The 20,679-nt window shown below is 41.3% G+C and overlaps 1 protein-coding gene across 1 annotated transcript in view; it reads right to left on the bottom strand.

Annotated features, from left to right (window-relative positions):
* The window catches only part of KCNH5 (potassium voltage-gated channel subfamily H member 5), a 246,221-nt gene that overhangs the window by 196,920 nt on the left and 28,622 nt on the right, over window positions 1–20,679 (bottom strand). The window contains exon 4 of the mRNA XM_042459356.1: window positions 18,433–18,561. Coding sequence (XP_042315290.1) covers window positions 18,433–18,561 — 129 coding nt within the window. The remainder of the gene's footprint in view (window positions 1–18,432; window positions 18,562–20,679) is intronic.

Below are 20,679 nucleotides of genomic sequence, written 5' to 3'. Positions count from 1 at the left end.
TTAAAAAATGGAAAATCAAGGTTTGATATTTGAAATTTATACTTTTTTGGAACATTTTCAAACCATGGATGCTTGCATCCGTGTATAAAAAATCCGTGTGTAAGAAGGGCCGACTTACTTTCCTTGTTTTCTCTGGGTGCCTGAATGTCTCTAAGTGTTGTTTTACTCTACAAAGAAATTACTCTACAAAGAAATACAATAGAGTATACAGTGGGGCAAAAAAGTATTTAGTCAGCCACCAATTGTGCAAGTTCTCCCACTTAAAAAGATGAGAGAGGCCTGTAATTGACATCGTAGGTAGACCTCAACTATGAGAGACAAAATGAGAAAACAAATCCATACAATCACATTGTCTTGATTTTTAAAGAATTTATTTGCAAATTATGGAGGAAAATAAGTATTTGTTCACTGACAAACAAGCAAGATTTCTGGCTCTCACAGACCTGTAACTTCTTCCTTAAGAGGCTCACCTGTCCTCCACTCATTACCTGTATTAATGGCACCTGTTTGAACCTGTTATCAGTATAAAAGACACCTGTCCACAACCTCAAACAGTCACCCTCCAAACTTGACTATGGTGAAGACCAAAGAGCTGTCGAAGGACACCAGAAACAAAATTGTAGACTTGCACCAGGCTGGGAAGACTGAATCTACAATAGGCGAGCAGCTTGCTGTGAAGAAATCAACTGTGGGAGCAATAATTAGAAAATGGAAGACATACAAGACCACTGATAATTGCCCTTGATCTGGGGCTCCACACAAGATCTCACCCCGTGGAGTTAAAGTGATCACAAGAACGGTGAGCAAAAATCCCAGAACCACATGGGGGGACCTAGTGAATGACCTGCGGAGAGCTGGGACCAATGTAACTAAGGCTACCATCAGTAACACACTATGCTGCCAGGGACTCAGATTCTGCAGTGCCAGATGTGTCCTCCTGCTTAAGCCAGTACATGTCCAGGCCCGTCTGAAATTTGCTAGAGAGCATTTGGATGATCCAGAAGAGGATTGGGAGAATGTCACATGTTCAGATGAAACCAAAGTAGAACTGTTTGGTAGAAACACAACTTGTCGTGTTTGGAGGAAAGAGAATGCTGAGTTGCATCCAAAGAACACCATACCTACTGTGAAGCATGGGGGTGGCAACATCATGCTTTGGGGCTGTTTCTCTCCAAAGGGACCAGGACGACTGATCCGTGTACTGGAAAGAATGAATGGGGCCATGTATCGTGAGATTTTGAGTGCAAACCTCCAGCAAGGGCATTGAAGATGAAACGTGGCTGGGTCTTTCAACATGACAATGATCCCAAACACACTGCCCAGGCAACGAAGGAGTGGCTTCATAAGAAGCATTTCAAGGTCCTGGAGTGGCCTAGCCAGTCTCCAGATCTCAACCCCATAGAAAACCTTTGGAGGGAGTTGAAAGTCCATGTTGCCCAGCGACAGCCCCAAAACATCACTGCTCTAAAGGAGATTTGCATGGAGGAATGGGCCAACATACCAGCAACAGTGTGTGCCAACCTTGTGAAGACTTACAGGAAACGTTTGACCTCTGTCATGGCCAACAAAGGATATATAACAAAGTATTGAGATGAACTTTTGATATTGACCAAATACTTATTTTCCTCCATAATTTTCAAATAAATTCTTTAAAAATCAAGACAATGTGATTGTGTGGATTTGTTTTCACATTTTGTCTCACATAGTTGAGGTCTACCTACGATGTCAATTACAGGCCTCTCTCATCTTTTTAAGTGGGAAAACTTGCACAACCGGTGGCTGACTAAATACTTTTTTGCCCCACTGTATATGGAGGAGTCAGCATGGTGTAGTGGTTTGAGCTCTGGACTATGTCTCTGGAGCACCCGTTACATCAAAATGGTGGTGTCCATCTGTATAGGGCACTGCCATTTTGACGCCCTCGTTACATGCGAGGGGCAAGGCGCGTCAGGAAGCGCCACCCCTTGTGTGTAACGATGGCACCCCATAGGGCCCGTCGGGAACGCGCCAAAAATACTGAGGTGTGTCAGCTGAACTATTTGCTTCCTGAGTATTCCTGAGACAATCCTCCTCCTATTTTTAAATAACCAATTTTATTTAGTAGATTGTAGATTTTTATTGTGGGTTACTGTTTATGGGAGCAGGAGAGGCTCTGACTTTAACTTCATAATTATAAATAAAAGTTTTGGTTTCCTGCAGCCTTTCTGTGGGTGTCTTTCTTTCTAATGCCATTCATCCCCTTGTGGTGGGTGGGCCGATGAGAAAATAGGTCTTTCTCTTTCTCCCTCAAGCTCCATACAAAGGCAAAGGTGGAATGGACAGCAGTGGAAACATGGACAGGATTTTCACTTGACTTCTGGTAATGTATAGTGTATTGTAAATGTAAATTCCAGATTAGAATTAAGGGCATTAAAGTAATTGTGTTATTCTCACTGTAAATATAATTAATGGCTCAGATTCTTCCTCATGGATGAAGTGCATAATGCTCTGTGCCTGCAGCTCCACACCTCTCTTGCCACTTGTTCCAGCGGCTGCCAAGGTGGGGCAGGGAACAGTGCTACAGCTGTTAAATGGCTGCAGAGGGGAAGGGAGGAGGTGACTGAACAACAGCGACTGCCTTCCATCCCTACGGTAGATCTCTATACAAAGATGGAAGTGGAATAAGTTCCTCTTTCTCCAGTGAATTGCAGCAGATCAGGAGGCAGTCCCTACTGCTCAGTTGCCTTCTTCCCTCACACACCACATCCCTGTAGCAATCCTTTGTGGGGCTTAGCAGCTATATTGGAAAAACTGGTCACTTTGCATCGTGTCCAGAACAAGACATACACATATGAAACCTCAAATTGCATACATGAATGTCACTACAGGTTGAGCCTCCCTTATCCGAAATCCTAAAATCCAAAATACTCCAAACTCCAAAATTGTCTATATAAGTGGCTGATATCATGACACCTTTGCTTTCTGATGGTTCAGTGTACCAAAACTTTCTTTCATGCACAAAATTATTAAAAATAATGTGTATAAAATGACCTTCTGGCTATGTGTATAAAGTGTACATGAAACATAAATAAATTTCATGTTTAGACTTGGGTCCCATCTCCAAGATGGGATGTTCCATAAATATTCCAAAATCCAAAAAGCTTTGAAATTCAAAACACTTCTGGTCCCAAGCATTTTGGATAAGGAAGTCTCAACCTTTAACAGTCAGCATGCTTTAGCTTTTGCAATGCAAATGTAACATTGTAGCACTTTCACTCATTTTCCCAGCAATGGTAAGACTGAACTGTATGCATTTCAGTCTAAGGTGGAAGATCTTTAAACACTTAATTGTCCCGTTCCAAAAATTAATATGAAATTACAGGAACAGGAAGGCTGCCAGTGACTCTGGCCCCATATCTATATGCCGTCTATGACTCTTACATTTGTTTGAATTATCTCAGCTTAGTCAGCTATTTTGAATTTTTGATGGCAGATGGTCAGTCAGTCAAGACTTATTCCCAGAAGTTTAGGTCATTAATCTGCATAGTGATCAGATTAAAGCTTTTAATATTTTATTTCCTCCTCTTTGTACTGGAAACAGCAGAACATGCTTTCAGCTGACCCGTTCTCTTTGGTCTTTCAATGTATTCAGTGCTTACTGACTGGAGAATAACCTTAAAAAACCCAAGAGTACTTGAATGATGGTCCCTGTTTAACACTATGTACTCAAGGGCAATGAATTCTCTTTAGATTTCAGCATGTAAAATTGTTCACTAAATCTTCAGCCTGTGATCGTAGAAGTGATTTTTCAACTCCAGTATGAAAAGGACATAAAGTATGCCAGACAGAGAGTAGGGTTTGAGAATATTGTCAGCCCTGGGTGCGGGGATGGGGGAGAGGTTGACTAGAAGCATAAACTGATGTGCATTTAAACCAATTGGACATAATAACATGGACAAGAAGTTATTCAAGTTAATACCTATATTTCCATATAAGTATGTATGTATGTATGTATATACTGTATGTATGTATAGTCAGAGGGATGTGGTGGCTTAGAAGTTAAGAAACCAATTCCAACAATTGTAAGATCATAAGGTTGCCAGTTCAAGGCCCGAGTGTTGCATGATGGGGTGAGCTCCTGTCACTAGTCCCAACTTTTGCCAACCTAGCAGTTCAAAAGCATGTAAATGCAAGTAGATAAACAGGTACCACTTTGGTGGGAAGGTAACAGCATTTGGTTCAGTCATGCTGTCCACCTGACCACCAGAGCAGTCCTTGGCTCTTCAGTTTATGTAACGGAGATGAGCACCACCCTTACAGTCTGTTATGACTAGACATTCACGTCAAGAGACTACCTTTACCTGTTACGTTTATGCATAGTCGAAGACGAAAGTGCAAAGACAGGCTTAATGCTGAACATAAAGAAAACAAAAAATAATGACCATAAATGAAATATATACAGTAAATTCTACCTAGGCAATGAGGAAATTGAAACAGAAAAAGTGTTCCCATACCTAGAATCAAACATTGATCAAAATGGAGACTGCAGTCAAGAAATCAGAAGACTAGAAATCAGAAGGGCAGCTATGAAAGAACAAGACAAGATCCTAAAGAGTATACAAAAGAACACTAAAATTAGAATTGTCCAAGCTATCAAATTCTCCATCACCATGTATGGCTAGAAAAGCTGGAGTGAAAAAAGTGGATAGGAAGAACACCAACTGGAGAAGAGTGCTGAGGATACCATAGACAGCCAAAAACAAACAAACAAATGGGTCCTTGAACAGATCAAGCATGAGATCTCCTTGGAAGCCAAAATGATCAAACTGAGGCTGTTGTACTTTGGCCACACCATGAGAAGGCATGGCTAGAAAAGGCAATAATGCTAGGAAAGTTAGAAGGCTGCAGAAAATCTCTGGTCTAAACAAAAATTTTCCCAAGCTCTAACTTGAGCTTGGAAACATTTCTTTTTGTACTAAGTAGGTTACATTCTCCACAGTTGAACTTAGATCTCTCTGTCTTTCTGTTTGACTTCTATTCTGCAGCCCCAAGGCTCTCCTTCACCAGTACTGGGATGCTGTTAATGTGCTTAAGTTCTTCATGCAGAAAAGACATCTCCACAATACTCATTGAACAGTTTAGCTGCTCAAACACATTCATCAAGATCGCTTGCCAAGAGATGCTCAGGACATGGCAGCGACTTAGTACTGTTCTGACCACCCAAGCCATGGAATCATCTTAGCCTTAGGGGGAGAAATAACTTCTCCTCTTTCTTTTTCTTGGTAGGCAGGAGCCTATAATATTCACTTGTCTGCTCCTTCAAATCAGTGATGCTGAAGATAACTTCTTGTGCCATGGCTTAGCAGGAACACGGGAAATGACTGTACTTCTAGCTTTCTTGTCCATTTAAGCTAATGAAGGTAAAACACAGTCACTTGCCAACAGTCAAGAAAACCATGGTCCTGAGTTTGCAGAACCTCTTCAGGGCTCAAGACATAGCCATGTTAATCTAGAAAATCAGTATGCAAAGCGATTATACAGCACCTTTGAAAGTAACTGAAAGAAAGAAGCTGGTAGCATGAGCTTTCATAGTTTCCGGCCTATGAAAGTTCATGCTACCAACTTCTTCCTTTCGGTTAGTCTCAAAGGTGCAACAAGATCCCTTTGTATACTTAACAGGGCTGATAGTAACTGGACATTTTGGAATTCTCTCATTCTTAGGGTCATCATAAATCAAAGCCAACTTGATGGCAATAAACAAGAAGCTCTGTATGAACTGAAATTTGAACTAAAATCCAGAACAGAGCCACCAGCCAATTCACATCAGAAACACTAGATGCTATTGCCTCCATCTGAAGAAAAGAGAGGGAAGATGGATGGATGGAAAATAGAAATCCAAGCTTATTCCCATTTCTCATCTTTAATGCTCTAAATTAAATTGATTTTCACTCCATTAATATGCTCCCCAGATATTTCTGCATTAATGTCTATATTTATTTTACATTCTTTTCCTTGAGCGGGAAAATACCATAATTACTGTATAACTTATGGATTCAAAGAGCGAAATAAGAGATTTATTGAAAGAAAATAGAATTATTATGGACTCATGGGTGACTCAACAAGAGAATTGGGTTTCTGTGCTTGAATTTTTGTAAATCAACAGTTCCCTTATCTAATCCCTTCAGACAGCAGTCCAGACTGAATGCATGGAAGCTCCCATTATTTCCACAGAAAGCTTCATAGGCAAAAATTTAGTGCCAAGAGAGTAGAAGCTGAGCTCTTCCATTATTCCAATTTGCTGTAACATATTTTCCAGGAGTTTGCTGACTAAGAAAAAGGTACTGTCTGCACTGCAGAAATAATACCGTTTTATTAATACAGAAATAATACAGGTGATCATACTAGAACACAGAAAATTTAAATTTTTGGACTAAACCTGCCAGAATCCCCCAGCCAGACTGTTCACTTTGGTTGTGTTTGCACTGCAGAAATAATGCAGTTTGACATCGCTTTAACTGCCATGGCTCAATGCTATGGAATTCTGGAAATTGTAGTTTTGTGAGATATTTAGCCTGCTCTCACAGAGAGCAGTGGTGCCACAACAAACTACAAATCCCAGGATTCCTATATTCTGTATTGTGGTCTACTTTATTCATACTTAGGCTGCATCTGCACTGCAGAAATAAATGTAGTTTGACACAGCTTTAATTGCCGTGGTTCAATGAGAAGGAATCCTGGGATTTATAATTTGTTATGGCACCAGGACTCTCTGACAAAGAAGGCTAAATATCTCACAAAGCTACAGATCCCAAAATTCCATAGCATTCAGCCATGGCAGTTAAAGTGATGTCGAGCTGCATTATTTCTGCAGTGCAGATTAGACCCTTGGGTGTGTTTCTAATTCTCAGCGATGAATTTGCAAAATAGAAGGGTTATATAATTTAAACTATTCTCCAAGGCCACCAATGGAATCTATGAGCCCAAAAAGACAGGCCAAAATAAAGCTGCTCGGGGTCACTTTGGAAGTATGCTGTTTAAATGAAACACACATCTTAAGAGGTCAGAAGCTGCGCCAAAGCTGTGCTCCAGACCTTAGGACTGGAGCAAGGCTTTGGCACAGCTTCCGGCCTCTTAGGACACATGCAGCATTTAAACAGCATACCTCCAAACTGACCAATAGCAACTTTATTTTGGCCTGTCTGTTCGGGCCCAAAGTCAAGATGGGCCTGATTAAGTTATGTAGCAGTAGAATGTTGAAATGAGTAAAATTAGATCACGAGTGATATATATACACCTATTATGCTACAGATGTTGGATCTCCTGAATACGGTTTCATTTGGCCCCAGGAAGACAATCAGGATGCAGAAGTACAAAGAAAGAAAGCTGTGGAGTTATTCACTAGGTTTTTCTGTTTGCTTTTGACATCCAGCGCTCACTTTCTGGCTTGTAAATCAAATTAATTGCTTTCTAGTGATGTTCAGCATTAAGAAGATTGGAAGCCAGGAAGCTGTTCTGAGCAAGAAAACAAAGGGAAAAACCAACCAGAGAAACTAAAAAAAACACAAACCAGAATTGCAAAACGAGGAACAACCGTCGGCTGCTCTGAGAGGAAGCTTCTCTTTGCTAACTGCCTGGGAACAAGAGTGGAGGTATAAGAGGAGGATGAGACCATTGCCCCCAAACAAGAATTCTGCCCCCCCCCCAATAAAATTTCCCTTCAGTCCCCAAATACCTAGCATTGCAGAAGGTGAGATGATGAAAATCATCCATGCCTAGAACTCTTATATCTACTGTTGGTAACTTTCCTTGCCCATTTCCCTTTCAATGCCTAAACTGTGTCTCGAAATGTTCAACTGAAGTTTTATGAGACCACAGCCCTAGAATTTTAGGGAATTTAATGGGGGGGGATTCATTTATTCACTTCATTTATTCTATTTGTATGCCACCTTTCTCCTATGCCGGGCCCCAAGGCAGCTTCCATAACTACAAACTGAAAACATTTACACAAAGTTGAAAACCACTTTAAAAACACTACATTAAAACACTATAAAACAGATTAAAAATCATGCAAAAGTTAAAACCAGATAAAATATGCATCTATATTAAAAACTATCCCTGCTTAAGCATTACAAGCTTGCCAGTGAAAGAAAAGCAGAAAGGGGGCCAGCCCAGCCTCCCAGGGAAGGGAATTAAGAATTCTTATTGGGGGATAGCAGTCCTATTGCACTCCCCCTTCCTTCCAGAGCTATACCCATGGTTAGGGAAGTATCTTTGAAAGAGCTCTTGTCGCCTGTTACATTGAAGCAAAACAACTGAAAAAAAAACCCATATGGCCCCTTTAAGAGTGACAGATTTGTTTGAGCATGATCTTTCATGGATTACAATCCACTGCACCAGCTGCATGGAGTGTAATCTGAGTGTATAAACACAGTTTAGGTTAGGGTCAGCAATTGCAGCAGAACTGCAACCCAGTTTTCTGTCCCAGGACACTCCAGGGTTTTCACAGACTGTGAAAAGTGCCCCCAAATTAAACAAAACAAAAATTCTGATTTAGGGGGAGGGAACACCTGGGTCATGATCTTCTGTTGTGGTCTACTTGATGCATACTTAGGCTACATCTGTACTGCAGAAATAATGCAGTTTGACATTGCTTTAATTGCCATGGCTCAATGCAAAGGAACCATGGGATTTGTAGTCTGTTGTGGCACCAGAGCTCTCTGACAGAGCAAACAAAAACAGCTTCATTTATCTACCACTTCATACTGAACTAGCAGTGTCTAAGCAGTTTACAGCTGTAAACTAATTGCCCTCAGCAATCTGGGTACTCATTTTAGCGACCTCAGAAGGATGCAAGCCTGAGTTGAGCTTGAGCCCTTTTGGTGGTACAGTCAGCCCTTCTTATACACAGATTTTTTGTACATGGATTCAAGCATCCACGGTTTGAAAATGTTCAAAAAAGGTATAAATTTCAAATACCAAACCTTGATTTTCCAGTTTTTATAAGGGACACTATTTTGCTACGTCATTGTATTTAATGGGACTTGAGCATAAACAGATTTTGTTATCCACGGGGGATCTTGGAACCAAACCCCAGCGTATAACAAGGGTCCACTTATGGTTTTGAGTGAGTGGCTGCAGTACAGGCATTTAACCACTGCACCACCAGGGCTCCTGGCTAAATAACTCACAAAGCTACAAATCCATACCACTGAGCCATGGCAGCATCAAACTGAATTATTTCTGCAATGCAGATATATCCTTAGCTATATAGCAGAGGTGCAATTGAACCCTGTTAGTGAATTGAAGAGGTTGCCTAACGACACCAGCAAGAGTGTCTCAATGCATTGGTATTCCCTAACCAGTGTTCTAATGCACATTGGGCTTTACTGACGTGCATCGACAATCCCTAGCCATTGTCCGGATGGACATTAGGAGCACCTGCTGTGTATCAGTCCCCATGCCGATCAGTCCTGATGCTCAGCAATCACTTCACTGGCTCCCTACATAGTTAATGTCATGACAGCCTCTTGCTGAATACAGTCATTGCAAAACTGCTCAGTTCAGCTTTCTGGAGATATAGGTTCGCTTACATAGATGTAAGACTCATATTGAATTCTAGTCCTGGTATTTGTTGTTGATAAACAGGGTAGAGGACCTTGTAAAGCTATTCCAAAGATGAATGGAGAGCATTCAAGAAAAGCAATTCAACCCCAGAAGACAGTATGGGGAGTCTGAAAGGGTTTTACACAGTTAGAGGTGCGGTCACAATTGAAAGGAATGCCAAGACTGGAAATTATCTCTTAAGAAACAGTAAAATGACCTTTTAACCAAAGGATATTGTATAAGGGAAATGGGGATGGAAAGAATATTCAGAACTGTTCCTAAAATGGTTAAAAATAATGATTTTTTGACCTGTTGTGATTTAGCTGCTAAAACTTGCAAGGGTTAGATTTAATAAGAAATGCAAAATTGCTGCCTTATTTCACAGGAGTTAAAGCAACATCTTTGAAAATATGTAACGTTGTTGGGTGCCTCCAAATCATTTACGACTTACGGTGACGCTAAGGCAAGGTTTATTCAGAAGGGGTTTGCTTCCTTCTCCCTCTGTATGATTCAGGTCTATCATGATTTCCTGTTCTACTGTTCCTTTTGTCACTTTATAGTAGTATTCTTTCAAGTCAACTCAAACTTCTGGCAAGCCTATCATGGGGGTTTCTTGGTGAGAATTATTCCGAGGAGGTTTGCCACTGCCATCCTCTAAGGCTGAGAAAGTGTGACTTGCCCAAGTTAGTCTTGAAGGTGCTGCCAAGTTGTTTTTGTCTCTTTCCCTTCTCCTTGTTGTTGTTGTGTGCCTTCAAGTTATTCCAATTTATGGTGACCCAAAGGTGAACCAATCACAGGGTTTTCTGGGGCTGAGAGTGTGTGACTCACCTAAGGTCACTCAGTAGGTTTCCATGGCCAAGCAGGGACTTGAACCCTGGTCGCCAGAGTTGTAGCCTGACACTCAAACTACTACACCACACTGACTCTCACCAATTCTCTATTGTTTAACAGAAGGTTAAGCTCTCTATCACCATTATACTCATCCACATCTGCATTTGCCTGGCATCCAGTAAAAATAGTTGTTTGGGCAACAAGGTAAAACAAATCAGTTATCACTATTCCAGGAAAACAACAGATCAATAAAACAGCAAAACAGAATGACTTTAAAACAAAATGATTCCAACACAGAATTGTGGCTATAAAGAATTAATAAGAGGAGTTCAATGATTCACATAGGCTGCATCCGTACTGCAGAAATAGAATCATAGAATCACAGAATCATAGAATCGTAGAGTTGGAAGAGACCACTAAGGCCATCCAGTCCAACCCCCTGCCATGCAGGAAATCCAAATCAAAGCATCCCTGACAGATGGCCATCCAGCCTCTGTTTAAAGACCTCCAAGGAAGGAGACTCTATCACCCTCCGAGGGAGTGCATTCCACTGTCGAACAGCCCTTACTGTCAGGAAGTTCCTCCTAATGTTCAGGTGGAAACTCATTTCCTGTAGCTTGCATCCATTGTTCCGGGTCCTGTTCTCTGGAGCAGCAGAAAACAAGCTTGCTCCCCAGCTCCCTAAGTCGTTCCTCATAGGGCATGGTTTCCAGACCCTTCACCATTTTTGTCGCCCTCCGTTGGACACGCTCCAGTTTCTCAATGTCCTTTCTGAATTGTGGTGCCCAGAACTGGACACAATATTTCAGGTGGGGCCTGACCAAAGCAGAATATAGTGGCACTATTACTTCTCTTGATCTAGACACTATACTTTTATTGACGCAGCCTAAAATTGCATTGGCCTTTTCAGCTGCCGCATCACACTGTTGACTCATGTTCAACTTGTGGTCTACTTGGACTCCTAGATCCCTTTCACACGTAGTTTCATTCAGCCAGGTGTCCCCCATCCTATATCTGTGCATTTTATTTTTCCGCCCTAAGTGCAATACCTTACATTTCTCCGTGTTGAATTTCATTTTTTAGCTTTGGTCCAGCTTTCTAGTCTATTCAGGTCATTTTGAATCTTGATCCTGTCCTCTGGGGTATTAGCTATTCCCCCTAATTTGGTATCATCTGCAAATTTGATAAGTATGCTCCCAATTCTGTCATCCAGGTCATTGATAAAGATGTTGAATAGCACTGGCCCCAGGACAGAGCCCTGTGGGACCCCACTGGTCACTTCTCTCCAGGATGAAAAGGAGCCATTGTTGAGCACCCTTTGGCTTCGGCCGGTCAACCAATTACAGATCCATATAACAGTTCCTTTGTCTAGCCCACATTTTACAAGCTTGTTTGCAAGTATGTCATGGGAAACCTTGTCAAAGGCCTTACTGAAATCAAGATATACTATATCCACAGCATTCCCTTCATCTACCAAGCTAGTAATTTTATCAAAGAAAGAGATTAGGTTTGTCTGGCATGACTTCTTTCTCTGAAACCCATGTTGACTTCTTGTGATTATGGCATTGCCATCTAGATGTTCACAGACTCTCTGTTTAATGATCTGCTCCAGAATCTTTCCTAGTACTGATGTCAGACTAACTGGACGATAATTGTTGGGATCCTCTTTTTTCCCCTTTTTGAAGATGGGGACAACGTTTGCCCTCCGCCAGTCTGCTGGGACTTCTCCTGTTCTCCAGGACTTCTCAAAGATTATTGCCAATGGCTCCGATATTACATTTGCCAGTTCTTTTAATACCCTTGGATGGAGTTCATCTGGTCCTGGAGACTTAAATTCATTTAGATTAACAAGGTGTTCCTCTACTATTCTGTGCTGAAATTCCCTATTCTATCCTCTGCTCCATTATCCTCAGGTTGAGCACCCTTTTCCTTTTCTGAGAAGACTGAGGCAAAGAAGGTGTTGAGTATCCAATGTGACACCATTTAACTGCCATAAATCAATGCTATAAAATTGTAATTTGTCGTGGCACCAGAGCTCTCTGCCAGAGAAGGCTAAATGTCTCACAAAACTACAGTTCCCAAAATTCCATAGCATTGAGCCATGGCAATTACAGTGGTGTCATACTGGATAATTTCTATAGTGCGGATGCAGCCATACTCAGCCAGATTTCTACAGCGCGGGTCTTGTTTCTTTTTTCTATTAGTTCATTTTAAAAAATGTTTTTGCAAAGAACACTGAGCTATTCAGTGATACTATGCAGCCATTGCCTTTAGACATCTTGTCTAGATAAGGAAGAAGAGAGCCACGTGAGAGTTAATTCAAGATACTATCTTTTATTGAGGCAATTTTAGAGTTTGGGATCAATATCCTTCAGTGATTGCTTTAGTGAAATCCTGTTATACTATTAGTTGTCTGTCATGTTGGTGTTGTTTGGAGGTATATTGAAAGGCCAATGCAGCATGTTATGAGAAATGCCCATTTGATATATGTAAATCTTCTAGAGAGGAAGAAATTAGATTATTTATTCTGACGTTACTTGCTATTTCATGGGAAGTATTGGAAAAGATGTCCCAGGTAAGAAATTTGTTAATCATTTATGAGGAGTGGAAGCACAGCAGATACATTCTGTGGCAGTGAGGGAATGATTCTGCCCTGCAGTTTCAGCTGAACCTATTTCAACATAGCACCCAGCACCTTGGACAGATCTGAGGCTGCATCCACACTGCATAAATATTCCAGTTTGGCACTGCTTTAATTTCCATGGCTCAGTGCAATGGAATTCTGCGATTTGTAGTTTTGTGAGACTTTAGCCTACTGTGTCAGATAGCTCTGGGCCTGCAACTATAGTTCAAAGAATATCATAGCACTGAGCCATGGCTGTTAAAATGTCGTCAAAGGCTGCTTCCACACTGCAGAAATAATCCAGGTTGACACCACTTTAACTGCCATGGCTCAATGCTTTGGAATTTTGCAAACTGCAGTTCTGTGAGATATATAGCCTTGTCTGTCAGAGAACTCTGGTGACACAAGAAACTACAATTCCCAGGATTCCATAGCATTGAGCCTTGGCAGTTACATCAGTGTCAAACTTTCTCCTCCTACTGAGCCCCCACCCCATTTACACCATCTTTTCAGCATTTTAAAAGGGAAAAGGTGAATGCCACAGTCCATTACTGCCAGAAGGCAGGTGGTTGAGGAGCCGTGGTGTCACCCTCTCTTAGGAGGTCACTTGGTGTGGTCCACACCTCCAAGTGACACCACTGGCATCAGGGGAAACCTAAAGAGAAGGCCAATGGACTGGGAACTGACTATTTGAGGTTTCTACTGACCCATTTTTTATACAATTTGGACTACATTTGGCATGTTTTACAAAAACAGCATCCAAAAAATGCTTCCAAATGCAAAGACAAGGAGAGCTTAACAAAGGAGCTTGCAAAGGACAGGAGGAAACTTGAATTTCAACAGCAGCAACTCTTTTTGTCTTGTGAATGGAACTTACAAATTCTTCCTGGAGTGCTCCCATGGCCAGAAGGAGGAAGTGCCCACCAGAACCATGTGAACTGAGAACAGTCACATCTTGACAAAATGCAGGGACTAACACTAACCAACTTTCAACATGTATTCTATCTCTAAGCCATAGTTCCTCCTCATTTGAACTTTGTATTTTGAACAGGCTGTATGTCAAGGAGCTTATAAATTTATAGCACTTATAACTGTCAGATGGTCAAAAGGGCTTTGGCTGGTCACCAAGAGAGCACAGTACACACTTGTTACAACAGTTCCATAGTTTCTACTCTATTACAAAATGCCCTCTACAATTCAGGCCCATCTAAAAGGCCACATCCTCTGATATTAACCAGCCCAGGCTTTGAGACCTTCATATGGTTCAGGTCTGGGCTGTCTGAAGGACTGTTTACTCTTATATAAGCCTGCCCAGATTTTGAGATCATTGAGGAGGTCTTTCTTTCAGTCTCACCAGAGGGGATCCTGCTATGGGGGGCGGGGGACTTCCAGGCGGGACTTCCAGTGGGACTTTCAGGGCCAAGGAAATGGCCGTGTGGGCTGGCAAATGGCTGCACAGGCTGGGGACCAAGGAGCACTTGTATGGGCCAAGGAGCACCTGTGGGGGCAGGGGGTGGAGGGCCAACCAGGTGTCATCCTCCTCTTCAAGGGTGTCAGCCGGTGTGGCCCAGACACCTCGCAACCCCTCAGTGATGCCACTGAGTCTCACCACCCTGAATACAGGTTGGATAGCTATGTGCTAGGGATGCTTTCACAGGAGATCCTGAACTGAATAGTGGGTTGGATTTCATAGTCCATGGAGCCCCTTTCAACTCTATGGTTCTATGACTTTTTGATTCTGTCAGTAGCTGCTTCCACATTCTGTCACTCACTTCCTAGAGAGAATAGACTGGCTCCCTTCTTCTTGTCTTGAGCAGGTATAGACTTTTTTTAAATTATTCTAACAAAATTTGGGGAGCTGGCTGTTCTCCAGAGGAAAGGGCTTTTAATGGTGTGCTGTACTATTTTAATTTATTTCTCTTCCCATGCCTATGTTTTCAATGGTATAGAATCACATTGCCACAGTAACCTTTTATGTTATGTGTTTCTGTATCTATTTTAATTTCTGTAAGCCACTCTGAGGCACAGTTCTAGGAGGAAAGACAAAGACTGGATTCCTCTCGGGGCTTTGTAAGTGGATTTACATCTAAGGAAATTAGAATTGAGCAGTTCTGTAATGTCCATATTTAGTAAAGGGCTGTTGTTGTGTGACTGATGCACATTTGGAACAATGGACAAGAATAGTGCACCAGTCTTGTTGTGCACTGGGACACCAGCTAGGGAGCGTAGATGTGTATTGAGACACTCTTGCTGGTGTCCCACTCATATTCACAATTCAGCAATAGGGGTTCTTAGAACTTCTGCTACATAACTAAGTACAAGTTGCCTTTTCCTTATCCAGAATTCTGAAATCCAGAATATTTCAAAAACCAACACTTTTTTTGTGGGTGGCTGAGATAGTGGCAGCCTTGCTTTCTGGTGGTTCAATCTACACAAAGTACAGAAAATTATTATAAAATATTGTATAAAATTATGAGTATAAGCTGCATATGAAACATAAATGAAGTTTATATTTAGACTTGGGTTCCATCTCATTAGTGCCTATATGCAAATACAGTTATTCCAAAATCTGAACAAATCCAAAAGACTTTTGGTCCCAAGCATTTTGGATAAGGGAAACTCAACCTGTATATGTAAAGTAACACAACATATATCATGATGGAGGATTCTGCCCAAAATACATATAAAATAAAATAAAGTAGATGAAGGCTGGATTGAAATGTTTCATCACACCATTCATTTTCTAAATTTTTCATACTTTTAAGCTCTAAATTTTGAGACATGCACTATCATTTCCTAATAGGATAAACTCACAGGATCATGCAATATTGCTGCATGCTTCCAGGATAGCAAAATAGATTGGCCCGGGGAAGCGTACACTAACATCAATATTTTAGTTATGCTGAGTATTTTCCCCCCTGAAACTCACTCCTTCCATTGATAATGAGCACTGCCTCATATTTATATGCTCTTCATCTACCATGAGATGGTGACATTTTGCTTATATATTATGTACAAATTCTATGTGCCCTGGAAAAATGTTGGCATCTTTTCATATGAATCTGGAACTTCCCAACTATACATTCAGCCAAATTTGAGTGATGGCTCTCCCTAGGACCTTACTCCCTCCCCACCCTGACACATTGTATTCCCCAGTACATTGCAAATTTATGCATCTTTCTGCTATATAATTCCAAAATAAACCTGGCTGGAAAACCTCTAAGTATATGGCAGGGATGTTTGGAAAGGACAGAATATGAATTATGCAAGAGTCTAATGTCTGATAAAACATAACCGCATCTCCTAGATGCTTATATAATTCAAACCACTTCCTTTGTAAGCTCTCTCATATTGAACTAGGCACTTTGGGGCCAACTCAATCACTATTACAGCTTGGGAAAGTTCCCTTTGGACTATGGCTATACTGGTTAGATATTCTGGGAGTTGTAGTCGAAAAGAGAACCTTCCCAATACTGGTTGCTATTACCATGCTACCTTAATTGTTGGGGCTTGGGACAAAGAACCTTAACTACTCTGCTACTCATGATCCTCCGACTTGAGACTGTGATGTAGAGAAGGGGAAAGCTGCTGTCTCTTTTTCTTATAATCTTTAAATCTTTTCCATCCCAAATGAGAAGACTTCTGTCCAATAGCTTACAGTGAGGAAATGGAGCATAACTTCACAGAGTTATGTGGAGATTGTACAAAATTGCTTCATTAGTGAACTATGATGTTGCACAACCAAATGTACATCTCATTGTGCATCACGTTGGCATACCATGTGCATATATGGGCAATGCACATGCATGACCACACACAGCATGCTTGCTCTATCATGTGCAATGTGCAAACCATATGTAATGTGTTACCCTGAAGTCCAGCCTCCCTTCACCTTCTGAAACATTGAGTGGACAATGGCTGTTCCTCATCAAACTGATTCTGATCTCGATCTATCTATCCTTGGCTACATGCTCTTGCGCTCCCCCATGCTGAGCCTCCCAGACCCATAAATATGGTCCTGGATCTCCTTATATGTCATGGCTAGTTTCCTGCACTGGGGGCCACGTCAGGGCTATGTGCCTCAAGCATCCCTTTTTGATATCAACTTAATATCAGAAAAGAAGGGGGTGAAGGGAGTCCAAGCTATAGCTGGTTGGTGATTTTCAGGGAAAGTCAATGAGAGCCATTAAGATTTTAATGTCCAAATTAAGGTTTAAATTCAGCCTAAAATCAATCAGGATGGCACCCAAAACACTCCAGGGCTAACTGGGATGCAGGTCACAGCAACATAAATTCCAGGTTCCTTGACATTTTTTATGTATTTGAACCAGAGCTTTAAAAAACTATTTACTACAAGTCTTAGAATCTCTCAGCCAGCCCAACTAGGGAGATTATGGGAACACAGGACTAAAACAAAACCATCCCTCAAGTTCTTGTTTAAACTCCTTTAAACTGGACAAAAGGAAAGGATGAAATATTCCTGTGTTCTTGCAATTGAACTGACCAAAATAACTTCTGTGGATAGCATGGACTTCTAGAAAGACAATTAAATCATCCTCAGAGCAAATCAAACCTGAACTGTCTCAAGAAGTCAAGATGACTAAATTGAGACTATTATACTTTGGACATTTTGTGGGAAGACATTACTCACTAGAAAATGCAATAATGTTTGGTAAGGTGAAACGTAGTAGGATAAAAGGAAGACTACATTACAAATGGATCGACTCAGTCAAGGAAGCCATGGCCCTGAGTCTGCAAGATAACAGAGTGACTTGGAGGTCTCTCATTCATATGGTCACCATAAATCAGAGTTGACTTGATGGCAATTAACAACAACAGAGAAGTGAAGAATCTCTGCCTTACTAAGGAGCCTGTAGCTTCACAAAGTTCAAAGGCAACTTGGATCTCAAGAGGAGTATCTCTTTTTGTTTCGCTAACAGGATTTTTTAAAAATTCATTCCCTGGCGTACTCACCTGCCTGCATGAATTTCCCTCCAGTACCACTTGAACTGAGAACAGCCACACCTGGACAAATGCAGACTTGGGACTAACATCATCATAATTTTTTCTCCTACATGATTTTTACACATTTGCCTAATGAGGAAGCCAATGGAGTTTCAAAATCTTGCAACATGTACTTTGTGCAGTTTGGTTGGCCCAAAAAAAGATATCACTATTTTGTGGATTTTTGATGTTATTGTACTTTGCTACATGGCCAACACAGCTCCCCTAGATATGTTTTCAGATCGATGGATAGAGATAGATGAATGACAGATATTTCAGAATGGATAGAGGGATGGACAGGAAGCTACATAGGTAGACAGAGAGCAGACTCATCTTTTCTTCCAATCGCATTGAGACTTTTATTTTAAAAATGCCATGCCTTTCAAAATTACCTTTGGTTGATTCATCTTCAATAGGTTGCTTGAATAAAGTGATATCTTTAAAAGTGCACAGGAACAACACCACTTTGTCATGTTCATTTCTGATCGGCGCAATTTGCATGTAAAACCAAACAGGTGTTCCTGTAATCAAAGGGGATATCTAGTGAAACACACGTCATGCAGAACAAAACAACAACGCAAAGCCAGGCTCATCATCATGATTATCACTTATTGTTTTACCAAAAAAGCTAGTCATCCTTAAAAGCACTCAAGCCTCACTGAAGGTAACAGCAGAATAAAGCAATGAAATCCAAGTGACCCTAACCATGATTAACCTTGGCTAAAATATGGGGATAATGATCATTAGCTGGAGCCAGCTAAATGTCTATCAAATATGCATGAATATGTGGCCATAAACAATGGGTTGTAGCTGCACAGATGGACAAGAGCCTGTCCCAGCTGCCTTTATACCATTTCTCTTTCCTTTCTGATTCCTCCCACTCCCTCTCACACACATGGGGAAACTGTCTGTATCTCTACCATCTGCATCCCTAAACACCTGGGCTTTCAATCCATTTTATTTCTAAACAGTAAAGGTGAGCTAATTGTCAACTCAGCTCTGTATCATTCTCATTCCTCTTGAGTTATACAGGGCAGTCTGGCCTGCTTTCCTTTCTCTTTTACTGGTGTGTGGGTTGTTAACCATACAAATAGGCATAAGAGGACATTTAGACTGCTGCAACCAGCACATGTTCCCCAACCAATTATTTCCAACAAGATAAAAAAAAGAAGGTTGCTTAGTCCTGGTTAAAAATTAGCACTGCCTAAGGGTGCATCTACCCTGTAGAAATAAATGCAGTTTTGCACCACTTTAAGTGCTGTAGCTCTATAATATAGAATCCTGGGATTTATATTTTACAAGATCTTTAGCCTTCTCTTCCAAAGAGTGTTGGGGCCTCACAAAACTACAAGTCCCAGGATTCTATAAGATGGAGCCATGGTGGTTACAGTGGTATCAGACTGCATTATTTCTACAGAGTAGGTGCACCCCATGTCATCCGAACCACTTGCTTTTATTCAGATCTTGAAAATCGTACTCTTTTGGAACACAACCTGCAGACTTTGTCTGGACATCTCTCTTCCTTTCTCTCTCTGCATTTGGTGCTCCACTTTTAATAAAGTAAGCCTGCAGAAAGTGTGGATGTGTGAGTGTCTTCAAAATCCTGCAAAGCAACCAGCTGGAAACAAAGGAATGACAGCCCTTGAGCCTGTGACCAGCGTACTTGATCTGAATGACCTGTCTCAGGAGATTTGGCCCAGGATATACTATCTCAGGTGGACAGCTCAGACAAAAGTGCAGGCAAGCAGAAACTCAAAGGATAAGAGGTTGCTGAAGAGGCCTGTAAAAGGCATTTCAAGGATTTGTCCTGGATGTCTGAAGCAGCTATTTAAACTGGGAGACACTGTAAAGAATGGAGGGACACAATAGCACAAGGGCAGAGAACATGTTTTGCATGAAGAAGGTCCAAGTTCAACCCCTGGTATATTCGCTTAAAGAAAAACACCTTTGGAAAGTTGCCTGTGGAGACAGGAGGAAAAACCAAAAAGAAATTAGGAAAGTTGGGGGGGACGTTGTTGTTGTTGTTGTTGTTGTGCCTTCCAGTCATTTCCAACTTATGGTGGCCCCAGGATTCAGTTCACTGCTCAGCCATGAAATCCACCAGGTAACTTTGGGCAAGTCACACTCTCTCAGCCTCAGGGGAAAGCAATGGCAAACCTGTTCTGAACAAATCTTACCAAAAAAAACTCTATGGGGTTGCCATAAGTCAGAAATTACTGGAAGCTACACAACAACAGCAACAACACAAAGCTATCATGGTATCTTCTGAGCAAAATTCCTTCAGAGGGTTTCCTTTGGCTTCCTCAGAGGCTGTGAGAGTGAGATTTGCTCAAACCCATCATCACACACATTTCTCTAAATCTTTCAGCCAGCATGGTGACTGGACATGCTAGCTAAGGAATTCTGGAAGCTGAAGTTCAAAAGAAGCAAAACTTCCAAGCTCTGATTATAGACAGACAGTTTTGATGAGCAGAGGAAAGTATCTTCATGAGTTTTGGGCAACCTAGCAGAGCTGAAAATTAGGTCTACACTGAGTTTTAATTGGAAGACAGTTTCCAGAAGAGGGAGAACATGAGTTCTCAAATGTTTTCCCTTTCTTTTTATAATTTATAAGAAAGGGGAAACACACACACAAACCC

The sequence above is a fragment of the Sceloporus undulatus genome, chromosome 1 (genome assembly GCF_019175285.1).
Source record: "Sceloporus undulatus isolate JIND9_A2432 ecotype Alabama chromosome 1, SceUnd_v1.1, whole genome shotgun sequence".
NCBI lineage: Eukaryota > Metazoa > Chordata > Lepidosauria > Squamata > Phrynosomatidae > Sceloporus > Sceloporus undulatus.
Note: the sequence above shows the minus strand (reverse complement) of the source record. Positions and strands in the feature narration are given on the sequence as shown.